Raw genomic sequence first — 24,291 nt, 5'->3', positions numbered from 1 at the left:
AAGAGTACCCAAAATGATGGCCTTATCTCAGTGTGCTCTGCAGGCCCACCATGCCAGCCGGGAGGCACCAAGGCACCTTGGGTGCCACCCACACGACACCGACAGGGGCTTCAGTGATGGGGACACAGGATACACTAGTCAAGATGCAAAGATGCAGGGGTCCCAGCTTTGGGCTTTGAAAGTCCGCGCTGAGGCCACTCACTCAAGTAGCTACCGAGCAGCTCTGCAGGCCAGTGCTTCACGGCCACGGCCCTGCTCCCACAGGCACGTGTTCTAACGGGAGGAGCCAGCAGAGCACGCAGGGTCAGGTGGCGTGTTAACAGAGAACCCAGGCGGGGGACACAGCTGAGCCTGAGGTGCACAGAGACCTGAAAGAAGCATGGAGGACGTGGGGGCAAACCTCGCGGGCAGAGGCCGGCGCATGCGCGGTGGCGCATGCGCGGTGGCAGGAACGGCCAGGAGGCCCGCGAGGAAGGCAGGGCCGCCACGCTGGCTGGGCGAGGGGCTGAGGGGAGGGGGCCAGGTCCTGCAGAATCTTGAGGCCACCGGAGAAGCCGCTGTCTACTCTGAGGCAGGCCGCAGCTCCAACGTATCTAAGGAAGACTGCTGCTGCTGACGGGCTGGCAGAGGAGACGAGGAGCCCAGCTGTCAGGACCCAAAAGACCTGGCGTGGGGCGCGCGATGGGAGCTCTGCTCTGCACCGAGGGCCGCGCTGAACAGCCAGACGGGCCCCTGGGTGGCCGGGCGGCTGGGAGCAGACAGCTCTGAAGGGGCGCCTGTCAAGGCAGCAGAGAACTCGCTGGGAGGACCGGGCTCCAGAAGGCGGTGCTGAGGAGACCGGAGAGGGGGCGGCAGAAGCGGGGCTGGGCGAGCTGAGCGCATGGCCATTTCTCTGGGACCTTCTGGTCTTACGGGGACACAAGCCCAAGTCACAACTGAGAGGAGGGGAGGGGGCTGGGGGTCAGAGGCAGAGCGGAAGGGCCCCCAGACAGGGGTGTGGGGGAAAGGCGGCAGCTGGGACAGTCAACCGCTACCCGCCCCCTCCCCCAGCATCTGGGAGCCTCAAGATTTACTTGGGGTTGAGGTTTTATCAAGAGTGACTGGGGGGTAGGGCGTCACCGGGAGTCTGACGGCTGGGAAGGAAAGTGAGGACCCGGAGACCGAAAAGGTTGGAGGGCGGTGGTGCCGGCAGGGCAGGGGCTACACAGGCGGGAGTGGGGGTCTGCAGCGGGCAGCCTGCGTGGAGTGACTCGAACTGGGGACCCGCGGCTCAGGGCGCTGCAGATAAACCACATTCGGTCACTGTGGAAGAGAAGCATTTCCACAGATGCTTACATTTCACTTCCTGGAGCAGCAAGCAGACCTCATAGGACAGCAAGGCCTCTCTCTCCCCTCTCCCTGCCCTTCTCAACACTTCCGCAGGACACAGGGTTCTCTTGGGTCCTGTCTCCCTCATGAGCTACCCGGTCGCCCAAAGGAGGTGTCCATCACTCACCTGTTCCTTCAGCTCACCCACTTTCTCTTGGAGGAGCACTTCCATGTTCTTCAGAATCATTTCCACCTCCTCCACCCACTCTTCTGTTGCTTTCAGCTGCTTTTCATGTGCTTCCTAAAGAAGAGGAGGTTACAGATCAATACCAGAGAAGGCAATGGCACCCCACTCCAGTACTCTTGCCTGGAGACTCCCAGGGATGGGGGAGCCTGGTGGGCTGTCGTCTATGGGGTCGCACAGAGTCGGACACGACTGAAGCGACTTAGCAGCAGCAGCAGCAGCAGAGATTGACATGGTACATTTTAAAAAGAATCATCTCAGGCTTATTTACTTTAGAATGGAAATCAGCTGAAGTGTACAAAATCTGAGTATCTGGCTAACCTTTCATCCATAGGGAGGGATGGTTAGAAATGTCTCACAAGCCACAAAGCTGCACTTCTCACTGTAGTGTGAGCAGATAAGAGACTCTTTGTCCTAGGATTTTAATCCTAAATGACTCAAAGTTGAGTTTCCCCAAACATGGTAGTCTTTCTAGGGGATCTCTGACTAAATTTCCTTTGTCAATAATCTGTCCTAGCTTAAATGTCTCTCTAGCACAACGTGTTTGCATAATGCTATAAGGCTGTTCTTCGTTAGAATTTGTGTTTTACAACTGTCAGATTTTACCCACCTTTCCAATCTTGCACAAATTCCTTCCTCAGGAAGGCACCTAGCCCTCTGCCGCTCCTCACCCTCCCACTGACCCATGAACTTTGAGGACCCAAATGTGCTTCCCCAGGCTCGCACTTTGAGGTCCTCACTCACTGATGCCTGAGAGACTGCTCTGAGGTGGGAACCACTGCCACCAGAGGTTGAAAGAAATGGAAGGACAGAGAGTTGAATCACTCACTCAGTTAAATCACTCGGCTCAGGTGGTGGAGCCAGGATCCAGTCCCCCACAGTGCACGCGCTGAGCCACTGTTCTGCGGCCCTTTTAAGGCAGCAGCTCTGTTTCTGCATGTGAGCCTGGCACACAGCAGGGCTCCCCAAGTCCGTGCTGTCACTGTGCTGATCTCTTGTCCAACCAGCACCCCACACCTCTTGCTGCTTTGAAACATGCCAAGCACAGCCCACCCCAGGACCTTTGCACCTGCCTGCACTCCTGAAGAGCTATCCCTGCCCATCCCTCTCTTGTGGCCCTTCTGTCACCACCTTTCAGACCTGGAAGCAGGCCACGTGTGTAGCTGGCTACAGACACACGCGGCCCAGAAAACAGGCTGGGGACTCAGGGTCGGCTGCTCAATGCCCACCAGCTCCCAGCGGAAGCCGGGTCCCATGGCTTCCATAAACAACCCACACGGTGGGAGAGCTGTCGGACCATCCTCCCCTTGGAACCAGAAAGCCTACTCGCCCTCCCAGTCACCCCCAGCTGGCCCCCAAGCCCGGTCCCCACTCACCTGGGCCTCCGCCTGGAGCCGCCGTGCCCCCTGCCACTCCCCTTCCAGCAGCCGCTGCAGCTCAGCCACGCGGCCTGCGAGCACAAGCTGTGCCATCTCCTCCCACAGCTGCCGCACCTGCTGGGTGTGCTGCGACCGGGCCAGCCGCAGCCTCTGGGTGGCTCCATACAGCTGCCAGGGAAAAGGCACAGTGGTTGGGGTGACTGCCCAGAGCTACAGGGTCACCACCAGACACAGAAAACTGCATCTCTACCTGTAGGCCACCCCACAAGGGAAGGGCGTGTCCAGCAGAGCCCACGATTCCTAAAGAGTCCATTTATCTGATGCCCACACTCCATTTCCTGGTAGTTCAGAGGGTAAAGAATCCGCCTGCAATGCAGGAGACACGGGATATGTGGATTTGGTCCCTGTGTTGGGAAGATCCCCTGGAGAAGGGCATGGCAACCCACTCGAATATTCTTGCCTGGAGAATCCCACGGACAAAGAAGCTTGGCAAGCTAAAGTCCATGGGGTTGCAAAAAATCGGATGGGGCTGAGCGACTAACACAAAGTCCATTCAGGGGCGCTTCTGCACCCTGAGAGCCCGGAAGGCCTGCCTGTAGCGCTCCCTGTGACCTCGTACCGGATCCTGGGAGGATCAAGTTATTCTGCCCTGTTTATCCCCTGGGTTCTTTGCTGGGTTTAATTCCTTCAATAATGGGACTCACACCAGCAGCGTAGAGCAGCCTCCCTCTAAATGTGGAGCTCACGCTCCTGAGACGGGCTGTGGCCAGGGCCCCGGAGGTGGTTGCACAGCATCTGGCGAGGTGTGGATGTGGACGGACTCGGCCATCTGCTTCCTGGGCACAGAACCCATGGGATCGCTGGCACCAGGCTGCCCAGAGCCTGGCCACTTTCCCTGAATGGAGCGCCTGGGAGGCCATCTAAACACCATTTACACCACGGGCTCCGGCGGCCTCGTCTGGAGCACACAGACCTGCCCTGAGACCCCGTGGACGGGAGAGGTGGCGGTTCCACCAGGGGCCCTGCTGAATGCAGGCAGGGGAGGAGGGCACTGGCCACCCCGGCCGGGCAGGGGTGAAACTGTGAGCCACAGCCCTACTCCCTCACTGGCCTGTGTCACCGCGTGTCTGAGGGGCCACCCTGGGCAGTTTCCCCGGACAGACCCCCAGAAGCACACCACACACACAGGTCCAGTGGGGCAGCTGCCACGCTCCTGGGATGAAGAGAGGGAAGGGAAGTTCTCACACACGCTCCACCAGACGTAGCCGCCTCCCTGCGGCTTTAGAGCTTCGGATGATCACTATGCAGTCACTCCAGCCCAGGTCTGAGTCCCGCACACCTGCCTGGGTGCCTTGCTGCCTCCTGCAGCTGATCCTGTGCTGAGCCCTGAAGCCTGACCACAGGCCTCGCCGTCCACTCTCCTTGGCCAGGCAGTATTCAGCACGGCCCAGCTGAGTGCCCCTGAGGCCCTCCTTGTAAAGCAAGGTGTGGGTGGAGGGTGGGCCCGCTCCGGAGAGCCCTGCTCGACCACCATGTGAGAAGGCAGGATGTCCCCAGAAGAGAAGCGGGGCCCCTGCAGCCAGGAAGCCAGGGCCTCCGTGTTCTGGGTGCTGGGGTGGGGCAGTGAGCCCCTCAGATGATGGCGGACCTCTCCACCCTGAATCCAGGCTCGCCCAGCCAAATGTGGGGCAGTGATGCTAAGGAAACCCCCAGCACAGTGCTCAGCAGCCTGGATGCTTGTCTGCCCTTCCTGGGTGCTTGGTTGCCACGCAACAAGGACCCGATGCCATGGAGAAACTGGTGCAGGTGCCCCCGCCCGCGGCACCCCGGGATGCCGGCCGTGTAAGCGCCCTCTCTGACGCCTGGCTCCCCTGCTGGCCCTGGGACCTCAGGACCACTCCCTCTTCACGGCTCTGGATGCACCCTCACCTCTGCACCCCCGATGGTCCCTAGATGCCCTGTAAGCGCCTTACTTCTCTCTGCACACTTTCATCCAGGCGTGTTTTCGGGGGTCCTCATCTAACTCACCAAAGGTGACACCAGCTGCCTCACAGCAGCCGCTCCTGCCCATGACAGCGGCCGAGTGCTGGGCATCCCCCCACCCCAGCGGGCAGGGAAGCCTCCGGCAGCCCAGTCCTGCTGCCCACGGGTGGATCTGTCTTCTCCACCTCAAAGGCTCAAACCAGTCCGGCAATTTCTCAAGGTTCCTTTTGCACTACAAACAGGGAAGGGGGCCCCCAGTACACAGAGACACCTTGGAGAAAGTGCCTGCTGACAGTGGGGGACTGGGCCCACAGGGGTCTGCCAGCCCCTCCTAAGACCCTGGACAGGGAGGGGTCCCACATGCAGACAGACCCTTCTGCAACCTGGGCCATCTGAGAAGTGACCTCTCACACCAGGTGTCCACAGCTAAGTCCAGGGGTCAGACCAGGGGCCAGGTGGGGAACCTGGTACCAGGCTAAGCAGAGACATGAGGCTTAGAGACCCTCTCTCACAGCCCCTTCCCCTTGCAGACCCTGGCTCTCCAAGCGCACCCCATGTCTGAGTCCACCAGGGCCTGAGGCCCTCAGGGCACCTCACACCGTCAGCTCCCTCCTCTCCTCCTGCTCGAGCTCCTCGGAAGAACCAGCCCTGTGTCCCAGCACCTCACGCTGGCAGGCACCCATCACCCCTCCTGGGCCCACTCTGCTCGCATCTGTGTGTCCCAGCCCGTGAGCTCCCTGCCTCCCCGCTGCTGCACCTCTGAGCCTGGCAGGCACTGGACAAGCGCAGGGCAGGGCATTGGCAGCACTGCCAGACACATGAACAGGCGTGTGACACCCGGGCTCCACCAGGGTGAGGAGCTGGTCCCCTCGGGGGCTGCTCCGCCCGTGGCCTGGACCTCGGAGGCCACCTTCCGTGTTCCCTGGCTCCTCCACCTACAGAGGGCACACCCAGAGGTGCTGCTATGCCCGCCTGCCCTCTTGAGGGAACAGGCACAGCCCTTCACATGGTTCACTCGCGTTCCACCTGACCCTGGACGGGGCCTGACTGAATCCTCGGCCTGGAGGGCGCACCCCTAGCTGTGTGGCCTCAGCCAGCCCCACGACACCCTTGGCCGGACTAGTCCTGTGCAGGCTGTCAGAGGCGAGGCTGACCCCCCTCAGCCGGGGACCACCATGCACACTCACCTGGTCCCAACTCTCTTCAAGGGCCTCTCTCAGCTGTGACTGTGCCAGTCTCAGGCTCTGATGGTCCTGAGTCACACAGTCAAGTTCAAGTTCAAGTTTTTGGATTTGGTTACCCTGTTGTTAAATATCGGTTTCACAAGTATAAGAAGAACACTAGCAACGTGATACGTGCTTAATGCAGAAACTTCAGAAAAGCAAGAATTACAAAATTTAAGTCAGCAGTGATCACAGCACACCCAACATGCTGTATCTCCTGGCCCTTCCTCCACACACACACACATGCTGCCACCACGACATCGTGGGCCATGCTTTCTCTTTTATAATGTCCAGAGCATTAGACACTATTCAAAAATGTGGTTTTTAATGGCGGCACCAAAATTTACTGACTTAGTCAATACGGTTGATGATTCAAAGCTAATTCCAATTCTGTTGTGCTATTATAAACACCAGAGCAATGAAAATATGTTCAGCTAAGTCCATACACAATGTTCAGTAAAGTTCCCACAGCAGAATCATGAAGTCAGAGCACACCAACGTTCTTGACCACTCTTGATGTATGTTTTGCCTAATGACCTCTGGAGAGGTCACCCCAATTTAGGCTCCTATCATCAGGATTTAATTCCTTTCTGCTACTTTCTCTAGAGGTACCAGGCTTTGCGAAAGCTGCTGGAAGTTCACACACTTTTCAGGGCTCCCTTGTGCAGCCCCTCGCTTTACCTGCAGGCACGGCAGGGCTGCCCCTGGTCTGTTTGAGGCCCGGCTGCCCGCCCCTCCCTGCCCCGCCCGCCATCCACCTACAGCCCCTCCCGGAGCTCGGCCTCCTCCAGCCTGTGTATCAGCAGCTGGACGGTGACGGGACTCTTCTCGCTTTGGGTCTGGTGGGTAGAGGCCTCCTCTCCGAGCTGCAGGACCCTGTGGTTGAGCTGGGACAGTTCATCCCTACACTTCAGACTCTGGAACAAACAGGGAGAAGACACAGGTAGGAAAGTTAGTTTTTAAGCCAGCAGCATCCCAGGGGTCCTCAACCAGGGACACTCTTCTCCCCAGGCGATGCTTGGCAATCTTTGGAGACCATTTTGGGCATCACAGCTGGGGGTGGGGTTGCTATTAGCAACTAGTGGGTGAGGCGCTTGCTCAGTGTCCCCAGAGTGACGGGCTCTCAGGCCACCACGTGGAGGATGAACTATGATCAATCCCCCAAGAAACAAACGCTGGGCACCAGGAGCACTCACATCCCATCAACATCCCATCACTGCTCTGGAGAACTGGCATGATTTTCTCATTTCTCCCACGGTTATTTCTGACATTATCTTACACAAGTTGAAGAAAAAAAATACCAAAACCCTAGCTAAACCTGAGGCACATGATTCTCTTTAAAAATCTGATCACTGTCATTAAACACAGCACACTGATGAAATGACCACTTTGCAGACAGTGGATGCTGGACGCTGGCAGTGCGGCCTGGGATAAATGGCAGCCAGCAGGCGACACAAGGAAGCTCGTTATCGCCAACCGTGTGTCACACGCCTTCACACAAACCATGTTTTGCTCCTCTGCTTTTCCCTAGCAATTGCTCCGGAGGCTGAGGGTCTGAAGCCCTCTGTGCCTCGGAGCAGGGTTCATGCACAGCTGGGCGGATGCATCACTGTCGCCCCAGGGTGGGTGTTCCCACCTTATCAGCCAGGCTCGGGGAGGCAGGCAGCAGTGGGAAGAGGCAGATGGGAACAGCGGGTGTCTCCAGGGTACAGCAGGAGTCTGGGAAACCAGAGGTGACAAACGCACTCCCAGAGTGAGTGGGCCTCAGCAAGGACACAAGGCCAGCAGGTGAAAATCCACTACGCTTCTATGTCCTGACAGTGAACGTGCAGAAACCCACGAGAAAAACAAAACGCCATTTCCGCTCTGGCCTGGAAAGAGCTTGGAAGTCGTCACTCCCACCCTCCCAGCAAGAACAAAGAAAAAGCTGAGTAACTGAAAGTCAACAACTCTTCTCAGGCCCATCAGAGAACTGAAGTCACAGGGCAAACCAATGCTCTGAAAACCAGAAAGAAAGACAGGCGAAGAGCGTCACAGCTCACCAGGAGCCAAAGGCTGGAGGCCTGAACAAGGCGGCTGCTGTGGGTAGAACCGGGTCCACAAAGTCACCAGTCTGGAGACAAGGCTGCTAGCAGGCAATTCAGGTTCAATGTGCTTGAAAGGTGGGGTCCTAATCCAATGGGACAGTGACTTTATAAGAAGACACAGTGAGAGGGGGCTCCCCACAAGCCTGGAAGAGCCTCACGGGAACCAAGCCGGCCCCGCCTTGACCGAGGCCTTGAGAACCTTGGAACAATAAACCCTGTAGTTGAAGCCGCCTGCTTGTGGTGTCTGTATGAGCCTGAGTAGACTAGGACCGTGCCTGTTTTGAAGCACACAGAGCGTTCTGTTCTCTGCCCTCGAGGGAAACCTCCTTCTTCACCAGGCCTGAGCCAGCGAGGGGAAGGGGATAGCCAAGTGGAGCCCCCACCAGCTGTTCTGACTCAGTGTCACTCACTACTGGACTGGCTCAAATAAGAGTGACAACACCAAGTGTGGACAAGGATGTGGGGCAACTGGACCTGGCATACACTGCTGGTGGGAACATAAACTTTTAGTAGCTGCTCTGGAAAACAGCTGGGCAATTTCATATAAAACTAGACATGTAGCTGCCGTACAGATGAGCAATTGTCTCCTGGGCATCTATCCCGTGAAATGAAGACCATCCACACAAAGACCTGCCTAGGAACGTTCACTGCAGCTTCTGTGACGGCCCAAAACTGGAATCAGCCCAGCCATTCTTTAAAAGGTGAGCATTAAGACAAGCTGGTTCCAAATTGGGAGAGGAGTATGTCAAGGCTGTATACTGTCGCCCTGCTTGTTTAACTTATATGAAGAGTACATCATGCAAAATGCCAGTCTGGATGAAGCACAAGCTGGAATCAAGATTGCCAGGAGAAATATCAATAACCTCAGATACACTGATGACACCACCCTTATGGCAGAAGGCAAAGAGGAACTGAAGAGCCTCTTGATGAAAGTGAAAGAGGAGAGCGAAACAGTTGGCTTAAAGCTCAACATTCAAAAAACTAAGATCATGGCATCCGGTCCCATCAGTTCATGGCAAATAGATGGGAAAACAATGGAAACAGTCATAGACTTTATTTTCTTGGGCTCCAAAATCACTGCAGATGGTAACTGTAGCCAGGAAATTAAAAGGCACCTGCTCCTTGGAAGAAAAGCTATGACCAACCAAGATAGCATGTTAAAAAACTGACAAAGGTCCATCTAGTCAAAGCTATGGTTTTTCTAGTAGTCATGTATGGATGTGAGAGTTGGACCATAAAGTTAAGTGCCAAAGAATTGATGCTTTTGAACTGTGGTGTTGGAAAAGACTCTTGAGAGTCCCTTGGACTGCAAGGTGCAGACACCAACCAGTCCATCCTAAAAGAAATCAGTCCTGAATATTCATTGGAAGGGCTGATGCTGAAGCTGAACTCCAATACTTTGGCCACCTGATATGAAGGACTGACTCACTGGAAAATACCCTGATGCTGGGAAAGACTGAAGGCAGGAGCAGAAGGGGATGACAGAGGATGAGATGGTTGGAAGGCATCACCGACGCGATGGACATGAGTCTGAGCAAGCTCCGGGAGTTGGTGATGGACAGGGGAGCCTGGCGTGCCGCAGTCCGTAGGGTCGCAGAGTCGGACACGACTGAGAGACTGAACTGAACTGAAGACGAGCTGTGGGGGGACATTAACGCCTTGGAATGCCATCCAGTGGCAGGAAGAAACTACTGTGGACACGCAGCAGGGAGCCGTGCTATGTGCGGAGAGGCAGTCCCAGAGAGCTCATTCGGTATGGTTCCTTGTGTGTCACTGGTGAAATGGTACAAGTTTGGCTGTCCTCTGTCACTTTCATCAGGAGGCTCTTCAGTTCCTCTTTGTTTTCTGCCGTAAGGGTGCTGTTGGGGCTGGGATAGGTGGGCAGAAAGACAGATGGCGGATGTAGCTGTGAATGAACAATATGAAGGACCTAGTGGCGCTGCAGCTGGGTTGTGGAGACATGAACCTGCACAGGGAATAAAACCGTGTAGACCTGACACCCACACGAGAACATACGCAAAGCTGAGGAAGCATGTGGACTTTCTGGGTGGCCCTGTGGTTAAGAATCTGCCTTCCGAGGCAGGACACTCAGGTTCCATCCCTGGTTGGGGAACTAAGATGCCACATGCTGTGGGGCAACGAAGCCCCTCCCCCAAGAAAAAGAACACCCCGCCCTCCCCCCGCAAAAAAAAAACTGGGGAAGTAAGACCTACGGATGCATCAATGTCAACAGCTTGACTGTGATGCTCATTAAGGGCTGACTTGCGCCCCCCCACACCCCAATTCAGTGTTGAAGCCCAAACCTCCAATCCTGTACAGAGGGACTGCAGTTGGAGACGGGGTCTTGAAAGAGGTGATTAAGGTAAAACGAGGTCATATGAATGCAGTATGATGCTGCCCTAATAAGCGATGACGACACAGACGCATCTGAAGGAGGACCACGGGAGGACACAGGCAGGACAGTTGTGTACAAACCAGAGAGAGGCCTCAGAAGAAACCAGCCCTGCCCTGACCTGAACTTCTAACTCTGAGAACTGTGAGGAAATAAACTTCTGTTGTGTAAGCCCCTCAGTCTGCAGTGCTTTGCTATGGCAGCCCTAGCATACTAACACAGACACTATACTAAAGTTTCATAAAACGTGACCACAGGGGAAACTGGACAAAGTGTATCCCTCTGTAATATATGTCTTACAACCACATGTGAGCCTGCAATTATCAGTAATAATTTCAATTTTTAAAAAAATTAAAAAAGAATGACACATCCAAGCTGTGTGAAGTGAACTGAAAGAAGCTCAGTCATGTCCAACTCTTTGTGACCCCATGGACTATACAGTCCATGGAATTCTCTAGGCCAGCATACCAGAGTAGGTAGCCTTTCCCTTCTCCAGGGGATCTTCCCAACCCAGGGACCAAACCCAGGTCTCCCACACTACAGGTGGATTCTTTAGCAGCTGAGTCACAAGCAAAGCCCTCCACGCTGTGTGCTTCGGTACAAAAGCCAGTAAGAGAGACCAAGTGCAGAAAGCATTTATTCATGGACCAAAGGGAGACCAGTGTGGTGGTCAGTGCTAAACAGCATGAGAAGGGCATTCACGTGCAGGCTAAAGGGGACTGACCAAATGGTAAGTACATCCACTGAGGATGATGGAGACCAGGCTTTTCACTGCTAGAGGCATAAGTTATAAATACAGAGACAGAAAGCTAGAACCATCCCCGTGATATTGGAATTTCAGAGTTTGAATTTATGATTTCTGGTAGAGAGGTGTACAAATAAATATACCTGAAACCACGTGCATGAGAGCATAATAAATATACCCTCCCTAGTTCCACGCGCTAACTGCATTTGGACATAGTGATGATCCCAGAGCCGTGAGCACCCCCAGTACCCAAATCTGGGTCTCCAAGTACCATTCTGAGCTAAAAGTCACCAAGGATTCCTTGGAGAAGTGGGTGCTTCCAGGGTTGGGGCAAGGGAAGTACCAGATGAACCTGGAATATCATGGGACACTAGAAAGTAAGGAAGTGCTCAAATAATGACCAGGACCTGTCTGGAGGGCCCAGAACTCACCCAGAGGGTGCTCTTATTAGCCAAATCTGGGACAATTGAGCATGAAAATAAATACTGATGGTAACATATTATAACCTATTAAATAAACAGGGAGAACAACTGGGTGAGAGTTTGATGAAGAACAGGACATTCACATCATATCAAAGGATTTTCTTATAAAATGTTTCATAATTACCAAGGGGAAAGTAACTTTGTGAAGAAGCCTGGCCAACAGCACCTGACCAAGAATCTAAGGACGTCACTAAAGCTTGTGTCCCCAGACAGGATAGAATGAGAAGGGGATATTCCCACATAATCTGAATCCAATTATAAGGAAGTTTTAGACACACCAAAACAACTGCTTATAACCTTCAAAAGCACCAGGTCCTAAGAACAAGGAAAGGCAGACTGAAGCCACACGAGGTCCCGGCTGTGGCTGACGGGGCCACAACCCGTCATATCCACACTGATTACCCAGCTTGGAGTGGGAGGGGGCTGATGGGCCAGCAACTCTTGTAACTTCCATAAAAATGTTCTGTGTTTCCTTTCTGTAAGTTTGAGATTATTTCAAAACAATGGAAGAGGGAGGGGGGCATCCGTTTCACACCAGGGGTCAATACTTAACCTGCGTGCAGAGCTCTTCCATCTCAGAGCAGGCCTTTTCCTTGTCTCTTTTTAAAACCTCAATTTCCTTCCTGTTGGAGAAGCAAAGTTAACAGTGTCACTGATGAGTCATTGCTCACGGTGGTCACCGTGGTGGCTGGTTTGTACACCTGTTCTCGATACCCTACAGCCACTGGTCTGTCACTGTCCTGTACGGTCACTGCTGCTGGTCCAATTGGATCCCAGCCTGGGAGCCAGAGGAACCCTGCCAGCACTGTAAGAACAAACCCTCCACGACATTCCTCAGTTGCACAGCACATGTTAATCTCTCTCCAGCACGTGGGAGTGCCCTTCACACCCAGAAGCATAAGTATCAACACAGCCTTACATTTGCTGACGTCTGCTGTCAAAAGCGGAGAAGGCAATGGCACCCCACTCCAGTACTCTTGCCTGGAAAATCCTATGGATGGAAGAGCCTGGTAGGCTGTAGTCCATGGGGTCGCTAAGAGTCGGACACAACTGAGCGACTTCCTTTCACTTTTCACTTTCATGCATTGGAGAAGGAAATGGCAACCCACTCCAGTGTTCTTGCCTGGAAAATCCCAGGGACGGGGGAGCCTGGTGGGCTTCCGTCTATGCGGTCGCACAGAGTTGGACACAGAGTTAGCAGCAGCAGCAGCAGCTGTCAAAAGGGTCCCAGCACCAAACCTGGGGAAAATGGTTCCTGGAGGGAAGAAACCTTTTGGATTTCAGAATTGCTGTAACGTAACAGTGAATGGTTCTATGAAGACCTACAAGACCTTTTAGAACTAACACCCAAAAAAGATGTCCTTTTCATTATAGGGGACTGGAATGCAAAAGTAGGAAGTCAAGAAACACCTGGAGTAACAGGCAAATTTGGCCCTGGAATATGGAATGAAGCTGGGCAAAGACTAATAGAGATTTGCCAAGAAAATGCACTGGTCATAACAAACACCCTCTTCCAACAACACAAGAGAAGACTCTGTACATGGACATCACCAGATGGTCAACACCCAAATCAGATTGATTATATTGTTTGCAGCCAAAGATGGAGAAGCTCTATATAGTCAGCAAAAACAAGACCAGGAGCTGATTGTGGCTCAGACCATGAACTCCTTATTGCCAAATTCAGACTTAAATTGAAAGTAGGGAAAACCACTAGACCATTGAGGTATGACCTAAATCAAATCCCTTATAATTATACAGTGGAAGTGAGAAATAGATTTAAGGGCCTAGATCTAATAGATAGAGTGCCTGATGAACTATGGAATGAGGTTTGTGACATTGTACAGGAGTCAGGGATCAAGACCATCCTCATGGAAAAGAAATGCAAAAAAGCAAAATGGCTGTCTGGGGAGGCCTTACAAATAGCTGTGAAAAGAAGAGGCGTGAAAAGCAAAGGAGAAAAGGAAAGATATAAACATCTGCATGCAGAGTTCCAAAGAATAGCAAGAAGAGATAAGAAAGCCTTCTTCAGCGATCAATGCAAAGAAAGAGAGGAAAATAACAGAATGGGAAAGACTAGAGATTTCTTCAAGAAAATCAGAGATACCAAAGGAATATTTCATGCAAAGATGGGCTCGATAAAGGACAGAAATAGTATGCACCTAACAGAAGCAGAAGATATTAAAAAGAGATGGCAAGAATACACAGAAGAACTGTACAAACAAGATCTTCACGACCCAGATAATCACAATGGTGTGATCACTCACCTAGAGCGAGACATCCTGGAATGTGAAAGTCAAGTGGGCCTTAGAAAGCATCACTACGAACAAAGCTAGTGGAGGTGATAGAATTCCAGTTGAGCTATTCCAAATCCTGAAAGATGATGCTGTGAAAGTGCTGCACTCAATATGCCAACAAATTTGGAAAACTCAGCAGTGGCCACAGGACTGGAAAAGGTCAGTTTTCATTCCAATCCCAAAGAAAGGCAATGCCAAAGAATACTCAAACTACTGCACAATTGCACTCATCTCACACACTAGGAAAGCAATGCTCAAAATTCTCCAAGCCAGGCTTCAGCAATATATGAACCTTTAACTTCCTGATGTTCAAGCAGGTTTTAGAAAAGGCAGAGGAACCAGAGATCAAATTGCCAACATCCGCTGGATAATGGAAAAAGCAAGAGAGTTCCAGAAAAACATCTACTTCTGCTTTATTGACTATGCCAAAGCCTTTGACTGTGTGGATCACAATAAACTGTGGAAAATTCTGAAAGAGATGGGAATACCAGACCACCTGATCTGCCTCTTGAGAAATCTGTATGCAGGTCAGGAAGCAACAGTTAGAACGACATGGAACAACAGACTGGTTCCAAATAGGAAAAGGAGTACGTCAAGGCTGTATATTGTCACCCTGTTTATTTAACTTATATGCAGAGTACATCATGAGAAACGCTGGGCTGGAAGAAACACAAGCTGGAATCAAGGTTGCTGGGAGAAATATCAATAACCTCAGATATGCAGATGACACCACACTTATGGCAGAAAGTGAAGAGGAATTAAAAAGCCTCTTGATGAAAGTGAAAGTGGAGAGTGAAAAAGTTGGCTTAAAGCTCAACATTCAGAAAATGAAGATCATGGCATCCGGTCCCATCACCTCATGGGAAATAGCTGGGGAAACAGTGGAAACAGTGTCAGACTTTATTTTGGGGGGCTCCCAAATCACTGCAGATGGTGACTGCAGCCATGAAATTAAAAGACGCTTATTCCTTGGAAGGAAATTTATGACCAACCCAGATAGCATATTGAAAAGCAGAGACATTACTTTGCCAACAAAGGTTCGTCTAGTCAAGGCTATGGTTTTTCCTACGCATGTGAGAGTTGGACTGTGAAGAAGACTGAGCGCCGAAGAATTGATGCTTTTGAACTGTGGTGTTGGAGAAGACTCTTGAAAGTCCCTTGGACTGCAAGGAGATCCAACCAGTCCATTCTGAAGAAGATCAGCCCTGGGATTTCTTTGGAAGGAATGATGCTAAAGCTGAAACTCCAGTACTTTGGCCACCTCATGCGAACAGTTGACTCATTAGAAAAGACTCTGATGCTGGGAGGGATTGGGGGCAAGAGGAAAAGGGGACAACAGAGGATGAGATGGCTGGATGGCATCACTGACTCGATGGACGTGAGTCTGAGTGAACTCCGGGAGTTGGTGATGGACAGGGAGGCCTGGCGTGCTTTGATTCATGGGGTCACAAAGAGTCGGATACGACTGAGCGACTGATCTGATCTGAACAGTGATCGCTGGGTGACCATCCAGTCTGGATTTCACAATTTAGTTGTCAGGCACTTTTATCAAATCAACACCACATTCTCAGCAGTTTAGAGCTGAGCTCATTTGAATTTTATTAAAAAAAAAAAAAAAGTCAAACCCTTCTTAGATGAGGCTCTGATAGTGAAAGCTGGAATCTCCCGACAAGTATCCCTCTACAATACACACAGCTCCTGCCTCAGTGCTCAGGCCCCTGCCCTAGACCCCTGACTCTGACACACTGAAATCAACAGACCAGGAATGAACCTTGGACAAAAGCGCGGCTGAAATCATCATTAGGACAAGAGAAGCAGATTCTACTGGCCCAGGAAGGGTGTAAGAAGCCCTCTTGACCCTCCAGGGATGCAGGATGCCTCCTCTGACCCTTGAGCACACTATGGAGTATTCTGTAGGATGCATGAGCCCTCCCGTGCCCATCAAGGCTGGTTGGAGGGCAGCACAGTTCTCTGCTGACTGTTCCTGGAGTGTGGGTTTTCTGTGAACACGTCCCACTTTCTATAGTAATGCCCTCTGAGCTTATTCTACGATGAGCAAACCGTGTTCGGGATGGGTGGCTGGGGTGGGACAACTGGGCTGGCCCTTACCTCTGTGCAGCCTCTGTCCTTTCTGAAGCTTCAGGCTCTTGTCGGATCCTCCCCAGCTCATTTTTCAAGAGAGCATTTTCTTCAGAAAGCTTTTCCAACTCGATTCTGGATAACAAATTTTAAAAAGAAAGAAGAGTGGGAATTCCAGGAGCTGGTCACCCGACAGAGTCTGGTCTTGCAATGACCCCCAGCCCCACTTTCCTTCCCTGAATGGGGACACAGGGCAGCAGTCCCTCCCTGTATCCCGTGTTAACCTGCTCTGGCTTGCATCTCCCAAGAGATAAGCTACAGAAAAACAAAGCTTTCCTAGCTCCTAAAAGAGCCAGTGACTAGTGTGTTCGGCACCTTGGTTCTGTGTTTACAGCTGGCCCGTTCCTGCACCTCCTTACCTTCACTGAAATGTCAGCGTGCTCACAGCTGGCACCAATGCAAGATGCTGGGTGAGAGTCCTCACAGAGTTGTTGCCTGGAAATCCCCCCCAGGGACTCCAAGCACAAAGCTGAGGAACACAAGGACTCAGGAAGCTGAATTCTATGGGGAGTGCCCCCTATCCTACACCCTGAGGTCAGCACTGGAGGAAACTGGAAAGATGCCTGCGTCAGCGGACGGAGGGTGATTCGATGCAACGTGGAACTTTCAGGAGGGAAAAGCAAGTACTGACAGAGGCTGCCCACAGGCCAAGTCTGCCTGGAGCCCTTGGCTTCCGATGCTCTTAGTCTCCCTGGAAGGTAACTCCGTTGATGTGCAACAGATGAGCAACTGACCAATAAAGAGCACGGGGAGGCAGCTTGAAACCCACACCTGCTGCCCAGAAAATCTATCCTTCTTATGTGCTGGTGTCACTGACACTTATTCCCCTAAACATCAGGTCTCTACCTGGCATTAGCTTCTGGTTTTTTCAATCTAAAAGTACTCAAAGCACATGACCTCATATGTTTAATATATTATTCTTATAATATCAAGCATAAGTATCTCCTTCATAAGCATAAGTATGATTTCATTTTTCTCATAAGGAACTAAAGAGAAAAATTAAGACACAGAAGTCAATGGACGTTTACAAGAAGTGAAGGGTTTCAATGAGTAGAGTGATCTCAAATGAGGTCTATGTTTTGAACTGTTATTCAGGCTCCTGGATGGAAAACGAAATTGATTCGAGGCAGGTGTGTGTATGTATGTGGGTGGCAGTGGTGGGTGGGGTTCTGTTTCCAGTTTCCTGGACCTCAAGTAAGATGGTGGTTGCCTTATCCCAGTCCTCCACATTCACCAGATAACCAGAGCCTGTGCAAAGCTGATCATCTTAGGTGCGGCGTCCTCACAGAAGGTTATAGAAACCTCCAGGGGCCTTAAACCAAAAACCCGAATGCTGAAATCAGAGCTGTGAGCATTAAGCAACACAAAGATGGGGTTGCCCTGAGCGTTACCCTGAGGCCAACACCTACATCAGTGTGGAGAAACCACACCAGGGGTGTGTGTGCTGGGCTGGTTCCCTGGAATAGGTTAAGTGGTCTCAGATTAAGAGGCTCCCAAGTCTTCTTGGAAAAAGCAAAACACATCCTTTCTGCAGGGAGAACCCTCTGCTACAGCTCCCAAGAGCCCCAGAGATAAACATCGTGTGAACATGAGCTCACAATCAAAGGTCACCACAACGTATGTGGGAAAGGATCACTGATGAGAGTCAGAAGAAGCCAAAACAACAGAATTAGATCCCAGATATTGGAATTATCAGACACAAACTTGGGATAAATATTATTAAATGTTTACTTAAATAAAAGATGGAAATAAAAAGTGGACAAGCAAGCAACAAGAAGCTATCAGAAATGATCAGGCAGGATCAAATAGAATGTTAGAAAATGAAAAAAAAAATCAATGTCAAAACAAAAGCTCACTGGTAGATTAGATATAGCTGAAGAACGAATCACTGACCTGGAACACAGAGATATGAAAAAGTACCCAGAACATGCCATGTACAGAAAAGAAGCTGGAAGAAATGAAAGAGAGGTTAAGAAAAGGAGGAAAAGTGAAAAGATCTAATATCATACATCCAACTGAAAAGGCCACTGAGGGGAGAGGCAATATTTTACAAAGAATATCTGAAAGATTTTCATAGGACACAAATCTATATATTCAGCAGGCATAATATTTCTAAGTATGGTAAGTAAAAAGAAATGCCCTACGTCTCAACAATTCCATTCTTAGGAACAAAAAACGGGGTTCCCCAGAGCCCCCCCAGGGGTTACCACTATCCGGACTTGGAATAGTGACCCTGGGGACGTGTTCTGGGTGCTGGTGACACAGACGTGTCCAATTCATCAATTCTTCCAACTGTATACACGTGTGTATTTTTGTGTGTGCATATAACACTTCAATAAAAAGTTAAAATGAAAGAAATACACACCTAAACACACCAAAGAAAAACCACAAAAGATGGAGAAGCTAACAGCAACCAGACAACACAACTCAGATCACCTCCTGTGGGGACAGAATAACAGCCTCTATAAGACGTCTGCATCCAGAACCTGCAAATGTGCTATTTCAGAGCAAAGGGGAATCAATGCAACAAACAGAATTAAAGCAGCTAATTCACTGCCCTTAGATGGAAAGAGTGTCCTAGACTGTCCACTAGGGCCCTCCTCTGTGGAAGAGCAGGCAGAAGACTGGGAGTCAGGATGGAGCTCGAGGAGGACCAACCAGTCACTGCTGGCGTCAGAGGAGGAAGGTGTGGATCAAGAATGGGAGGCCTGCAGGTTTCCTCCCAAGCTTCCAGAAAGGAAGGCAGCTGCCAACACGAAGACTTCCGCCCAGTCATAGGCACTTCTGATTTACAGGCTCGAGCACTGTGAAGTCCTAAGTCATGATGCTTTAAGCCTCTGACTTCCTGGTAACTCATCACCGCAGCAATGGAAAATGGATGTTCACACAGGGCAGCCTGCCCAGGTCAGAGGGCAGAGGGCAGCTTTCAACTGTGCTTCAAGGTTTGTGCTCCTAGGAAGACCAGCCTTCAGAAATGGGAGAGAAGCTGAGACATTTTCAGATAAGGAAAACTGAGGGAATGTACTCCAAGGACAGTTTCACGAAAGGCCACACATCAGAGTGAAGAAGATGGCCCCATAAAGAAGGCATCTAACCAGACATCCCAGCGGAGGACCATTCAGTAAAACGCCCGGTCTGGAGATTTGAAAAACGGCCATGTCCAAATGCCTTGAAACAATCTACCAAGACAGACCCAGGAGGAAACATAAGACCTAAACAGGCCTGTAACAAGGGTCACAGATGCCTGAGAATGGAGCCTTCTCCACCCACCTGCTGGCGTCGAAAGCTGCAAACACCTGTCTCACTCCGGGCTGCACCCCCAGCTGTGACAGCAGGTGGCAGGTGCCCAGGAAACCCTGTCCAATGATCCAGACACCACTGGGACTGGAACTGTGACGTTAGCTGTGGGGCCAACAAGCCAAGGCATGCGGCGAGTCAGGAGAAGCGGGGAGAGGCCCAGCACAGCCCCTGGGCCCGGGGCCAGCACTGGCTCCTGTGCCTGTCCAGAGGACGTGCCCGAGACAGACGGCAGAGAGGGCGTGTGGCCGCTGGGCTGCTCCCGCACGGAAGGCCCCCGAGTGTGCCAGGGGCCTGATGTGGACTCGCAGGTGCACTGGGCCCGAGACCAGCCTTCGATCGCAGCCGCAATTGCAACAGTGGGTCCACACGTTCACCTGAGGCTCTGCCACTTGTGAGGCCCAGCACCACCTCTGCTTCATGGAGCAGGGAATTCAGAAGTCAGCCCACCACGACCAAGGCTCCACATCATGGGGGACCCCCGAGTCTGAGGAAGAGGCCTGCAGCAAGGTCTAGCGGGTGATAAACAGTCCAGGTGCCTCGGGGGGAAGGGAGGGGGGTCTGGGAACAGAGCCTGGGGCTACTGGCTATGCCAGTATTTTCTGTCTCAAGCTGGGAGGTGCACTGACATTTATTCCTTGGCTCATCATAAATCCCACGTGATCTGTTTTCCGGTGAAGCAACGTGCCACGGTCACCCTGCGGGCAGGAGCTGGCGGCTCAGCTGGACACACCTGCGTGTGCGGTGAGCCAGTGTCCTCTGGCCAGACAAGGGCCACAACAGCTCACGGAGCCTCTGCCTCCGCAGGACGCGGCGAGCTTGCGGGAGTGCCGTGTGGGCGCTCACGGGGCCAAAGGACACTGGGTAGAGAGCCGCAACCACAACACACAGCTGGGCCTGCCTGCAGTCACCCGGGTCATCTCCTGGGTGGTGCTGGGAGGCTCCTGGCAAAGCCCTTCTAGAGGACTGGGCTCCTGAGATGGAGTGGGTGCCAGTCTGGGCCCCAGGGGGGCCGGGGAGGAGGGCCAGGCTGCATACCCCTCAGCTTCCAGGTGGGGCCCAGAGGATGGGCATGTGGGCCCTTCTTCTCTAGCACAGAAGATCATGTTTCAGTTTTCCAAATAAACCTTTTCTCTCCTTTGCTCACAAATTTCAGTTTCTTTTAAGAACTCCACTAACCCAAACTAAAGGTCTTTCCCATTATTTGGGGGCATTTAGGCCTTTCGTCCACCTCCCCAGGAGCCACGAGATGACAGATGAGGGAGACTATGTTTTTAAAGTCAGACTCCTTGGGACATCCCTGGCAGTCCACTGGTGAAGACTCCATGCATCCACCACAGGGGCACAGGTTCGATCCCTGGTGAGGGAACTAAGCTCTCTCATGCCATGTGCACAGTGCAGCCGAAAGAAAAGTCAGACCCTGTGTAAAGTAACCTGCTCTTTCAGGGCTCACCACTCAGGTAACAAGTACTTGTGACTCTGAGCAATCTTCCCAAATTCAGTTTCAACTCCGGGTTCTGGGCAACAAACCCTGGACCTGAGATCCCACAAGGCCGGGGTGGCGGACCTGAGCTGCTGGAGCACCTCCTGCAGCCGCGCTCTGTCCTGGCTCAGCCGCCATGCGTGGCCCCGCTCCAGCTCCGCCCTCCTCTGCAGCTGCTCCCACAGGCCTCGGACCACCTCCTGTGACTCCGTGTGCAGCGTTGCCAGCTTGGCCTTCTGACCCTGCGGCACGCCAACCTTGAGCTGGAAGGCCTGCTCCAGCTCCCTCCTCTCTTCTGCGAAAGCCCTTTTCGTCACCTCCATTTCCCTGTCGTGGTCATTAACCTGAGGAGAGATGCATGAGTGATGTCGACAGGGGGCCCCTAAACACAATTCACTTGACAAATCAAGGCTTCCAGGCGCAGAACCCAAACAGCGGGTGGCCCAGCTTCAACAGGGTGCCGGGGCCCGTGAAAGGCTCCCCACGGCTTGTGTGGCTGCCTGCTTCCATCACTTCCTGTAACCTCCACTGCAGCCTTGGGGGGAGGCCTGCAGGTGCAGAAGGGAGGCTGGCAGCCGGGCAGGCAGCAGCAGGAGGAGGGCAGAGGGGAACAACACCTCCACAAGGCCTGGAAGGCAAGGCCACAGCAGGCAGCCAGGGGCAGGACCACCCCGTGGCCATGGTGACACCTGACAAGCTGTGGGCACCATCCCGCCACAAAACCCACCACAATTGAGTACAGAGCTAGAGACACATTCACCCAAGATGACAGGCTTGGCCAGGGTGGCCTAGGAGCCCCTGCGTGCCAAGTCGCTTCAGTCGAGTCTGACTCTGTGTGACCCTGTGGACTGTGGCCCACCAGGCTCCTTCGTCCATGGGATTCTCCAGGAAGAAGACTGGAGTGGTTGCCACGCTGTCCTCCAGGGGATCTTTCCAACCCAGGGATCGAACCTGCATCTCTTATGTCTCCTGTACAGGAGACATATCTCCTTTTTTCCACTAGCGCCACCTGGGGAGCCCCTGGTGCAGGGCAATCACAGGAACTAAGATTCTGCTCCCAGAATCTGCTTCAGCTGCAACAGAGCCGGAGGCTGTGACTTCCCAGCGCAGGGCAAACAGGGAGGTCTGGCCTCTGCACCAGGCTCCAGACACGGGGAGGGACCCTGCTCCCTCCCCTTATTAGCTATTCCTTCTGTCCTGCCTCCTTCCGAAGAGGGTGGAGGCACAAAGTCAAGATCACACACATTTCCTGCAAACCTCCATCCCCCTGAGCTCACTCACTCTAGGCAGATGTGTGTGCAGAAGCGTCTCAGCAGCAGGAAGTTCCCCTAACTCTGTGGCCTCCCTCAGTCCCCTGACCTTGGTCTCCAGCTGGATCTTGAGTTCTTGGTAACACTCCTTCAGCAGCTCCAACATGATCTCTGTTTTTATACTTGCTGGGGCAGAATCACCCACGAACGTGATGGTGCCTGAAAATAAGAGGACATGTACATTGATGTTCTGCCCAGAACACCACGGGATCAAGCATCTTTTAATTTCATAGCTGCAGTCACCATCTGCCGTGATTCACGGCCAGCCCTCCTGGGCCCAGGTGTCCCCCACGCCATGTGTGGTAGGGGGCACACTCACATTGATTCAGAATGTGAGTGTGGCCACTGATGGGGTTTCATTCATGCAGGTGGATGGGCTGGAAAGCGAAGGGAGCAGACATATCCTGACCTCTCGCCTGCTCTTTTCAGTTCCCGAATTGTTTTCCATGAAAAAGAGGGACAGACTCGGCAACATCCGGCCCAGAGAACTTGGGATAAGCACCTTAGGAAAGAGAGCATCCCATCGCCCTGACAACAGGAAGCTGCTGCCTGGGTCAGGAGTGGCCCTGGTTGGATGCACAGCCAGCCCGTCCTCCACCACCCATGTGGCCCCTGCACCACAGCGCTGCTGTTCTGACCGCCCCTCCTCCTCAGATGGGGGCGAGGGGAGGAGAAAAGGCTCCAGCCGGGAGAGCGCTCTGGCTGCACCGGCACCAACACGAAGCTTGGGGCTCCCTCTGGTGCTACGACCCAGAGCCATCTGGCCACCGAACCCGGGGCGCAGGTCCTGGCTCTCAACAAGGGCCACACACTCCTTGCAGCTCAGGTCCGTCCAGGGATAAAGACCATCGCCCCCTTCCCTGCGGCCACACGGGCCCCTGACACTCATCGAGGCATGCGATGACAGCAGCCACGCGCCAACCACCCCTGGCTGAGGGCAGCAGGGCTGTGGCCCGGGGCAGCAGAGTCCACGCTGCGGGTGCAGGTGAGGCCCCCTCAGAGGCCAGGGGCACAGAAGACCCCCCGGCTGCCCTCGGAGGCCCCGAGGAAAGCTGGCATGGACTGCCCTGTCAGAGCCATCGCAGGCCGTCCCCCATCACCCCAGCCCGCTCTCTGCTCCCCTTCCCAGATGACCCTCCCCAGGGGCATCTCCTTCCGTTCCCCCTGCCTTAGGAGGCTCACAGGGGACATGCCTGCCCTGAGGTCACAGCAAGGTCATCACAACCTTCACCACTTACTCTGTCCAAGCAGTAGGACCTTCATCCTCCTCCATCTCCCTTGGGGCTCTGGGTTGCCTAAACCCCTCGCCTCAGATAGGCCCCTTCTCCCACACAAGTGGTCCGAAGGACTTGTGACCCCCTGCACAGCGGGCTGGCCCACTGCCCTATCCCCGGGGCAGGAGCACGCGACCCACCACCTCCCAGCAGACCCACCACCTCCAAGCAGTCAGCTCCTACCTGCCGGGCTGTGTCCCGGGGCCAGGCGGCCGTGCCGACTCAGGGCTGCCTGTGCCTGCAGGCCTGCCAGGGCAGCCTGCAGCTCGTCGTTGTGGTCCTGCAGGTCCTGCGGGCAGAGCCAGACACTTCCTCCAGCCACTGCGGCCACCAGGCCCAGGAGCGGGGCACGGGGCCGGCACTCGGGGAACGGTTCAGGCCCCAGCAGAGCGGGTCCCGACTTCCAGGACGGGGCACCGACACTATATCCGGGCACCGAACTGCTCTGGGAGCGACAAGGAGCAGGAGTCATTTCCCACCGTCTTATGCCTGGCACCACCTTCTGTCACTGGATACCCAGAAGGGGCTCGGGGAAAAAAGTGCAGTGAAAGTGAGAAATGGAGAAAATACAGAGACCCTTTTAACACGTGAAACCACAACAGGTTGGGGGGGCATGCTCGTAAGGGGTAGGGGAGATTCGGGGGACATGAG

The 24,291-nt window shown here is 53.2% G+C and overlaps 1 protein-coding gene across 1 annotated transcript in view; it reads right to left on the bottom strand.

Moving 5' to 3' along the window:
- LOC129626157 (ninein-like protein) overlaps window positions 1-24,291 on the bottom strand; it is a 48,758-nt gene that overhangs the window by 1,374 nt on the left and 23,093 nt on the right. The window contains 14 exon segments of the mRNA XM_055545364.1: window positions 1,496-1,609; window positions 2,929-3,099; window positions 6,102-6,223; window positions 6,901-7,054; window positions 12,397-12,466; window positions 16,247-16,351; window positions 16,805-16,879; window positions 17,511-17,588; window positions 19,547-19,632; window positions 19,692-19,906; window positions 20,362-20,569; window positions 21,104-21,400; window positions 22,416-22,521; window positions 23,787-23,929. Of these exon segments, the coding sequence (XP_055401339.1) occupies window positions 1,496-1,609; window positions 2,929-3,099; window positions 6,102-6,223; window positions 6,901-7,054; window positions 12,397-12,466; window positions 16,247-16,351; window positions 16,805-16,879; window positions 17,511-17,588; window positions 19,547-19,632; window positions 19,692-19,906; window positions 20,362-20,569; window positions 21,104-21,400; window positions 22,416-22,521; window positions 23,787-23,929 (1,944 nt within the window).

The sequence above is a fragment of the Bubalus kerabau genome, chromosome 13 (genome assembly GCF_029407905.1).
Source record: "Bubalus kerabau isolate K-KA32 ecotype Philippines breed swamp buffalo chromosome 13, PCC_UOA_SB_1v2, whole genome shotgun sequence".
Taxonomy (NCBI): domain Eukaryota; kingdom Metazoa; phylum Chordata; class Mammalia; order Artiodactyla; family Bovidae; genus Bubalus; species Bubalus kerabau.
The sequence above is the reverse complement of the archived record's forward strand: the minus strand, read 5'-3'. Positions and strand labels throughout refer to the sequence as shown.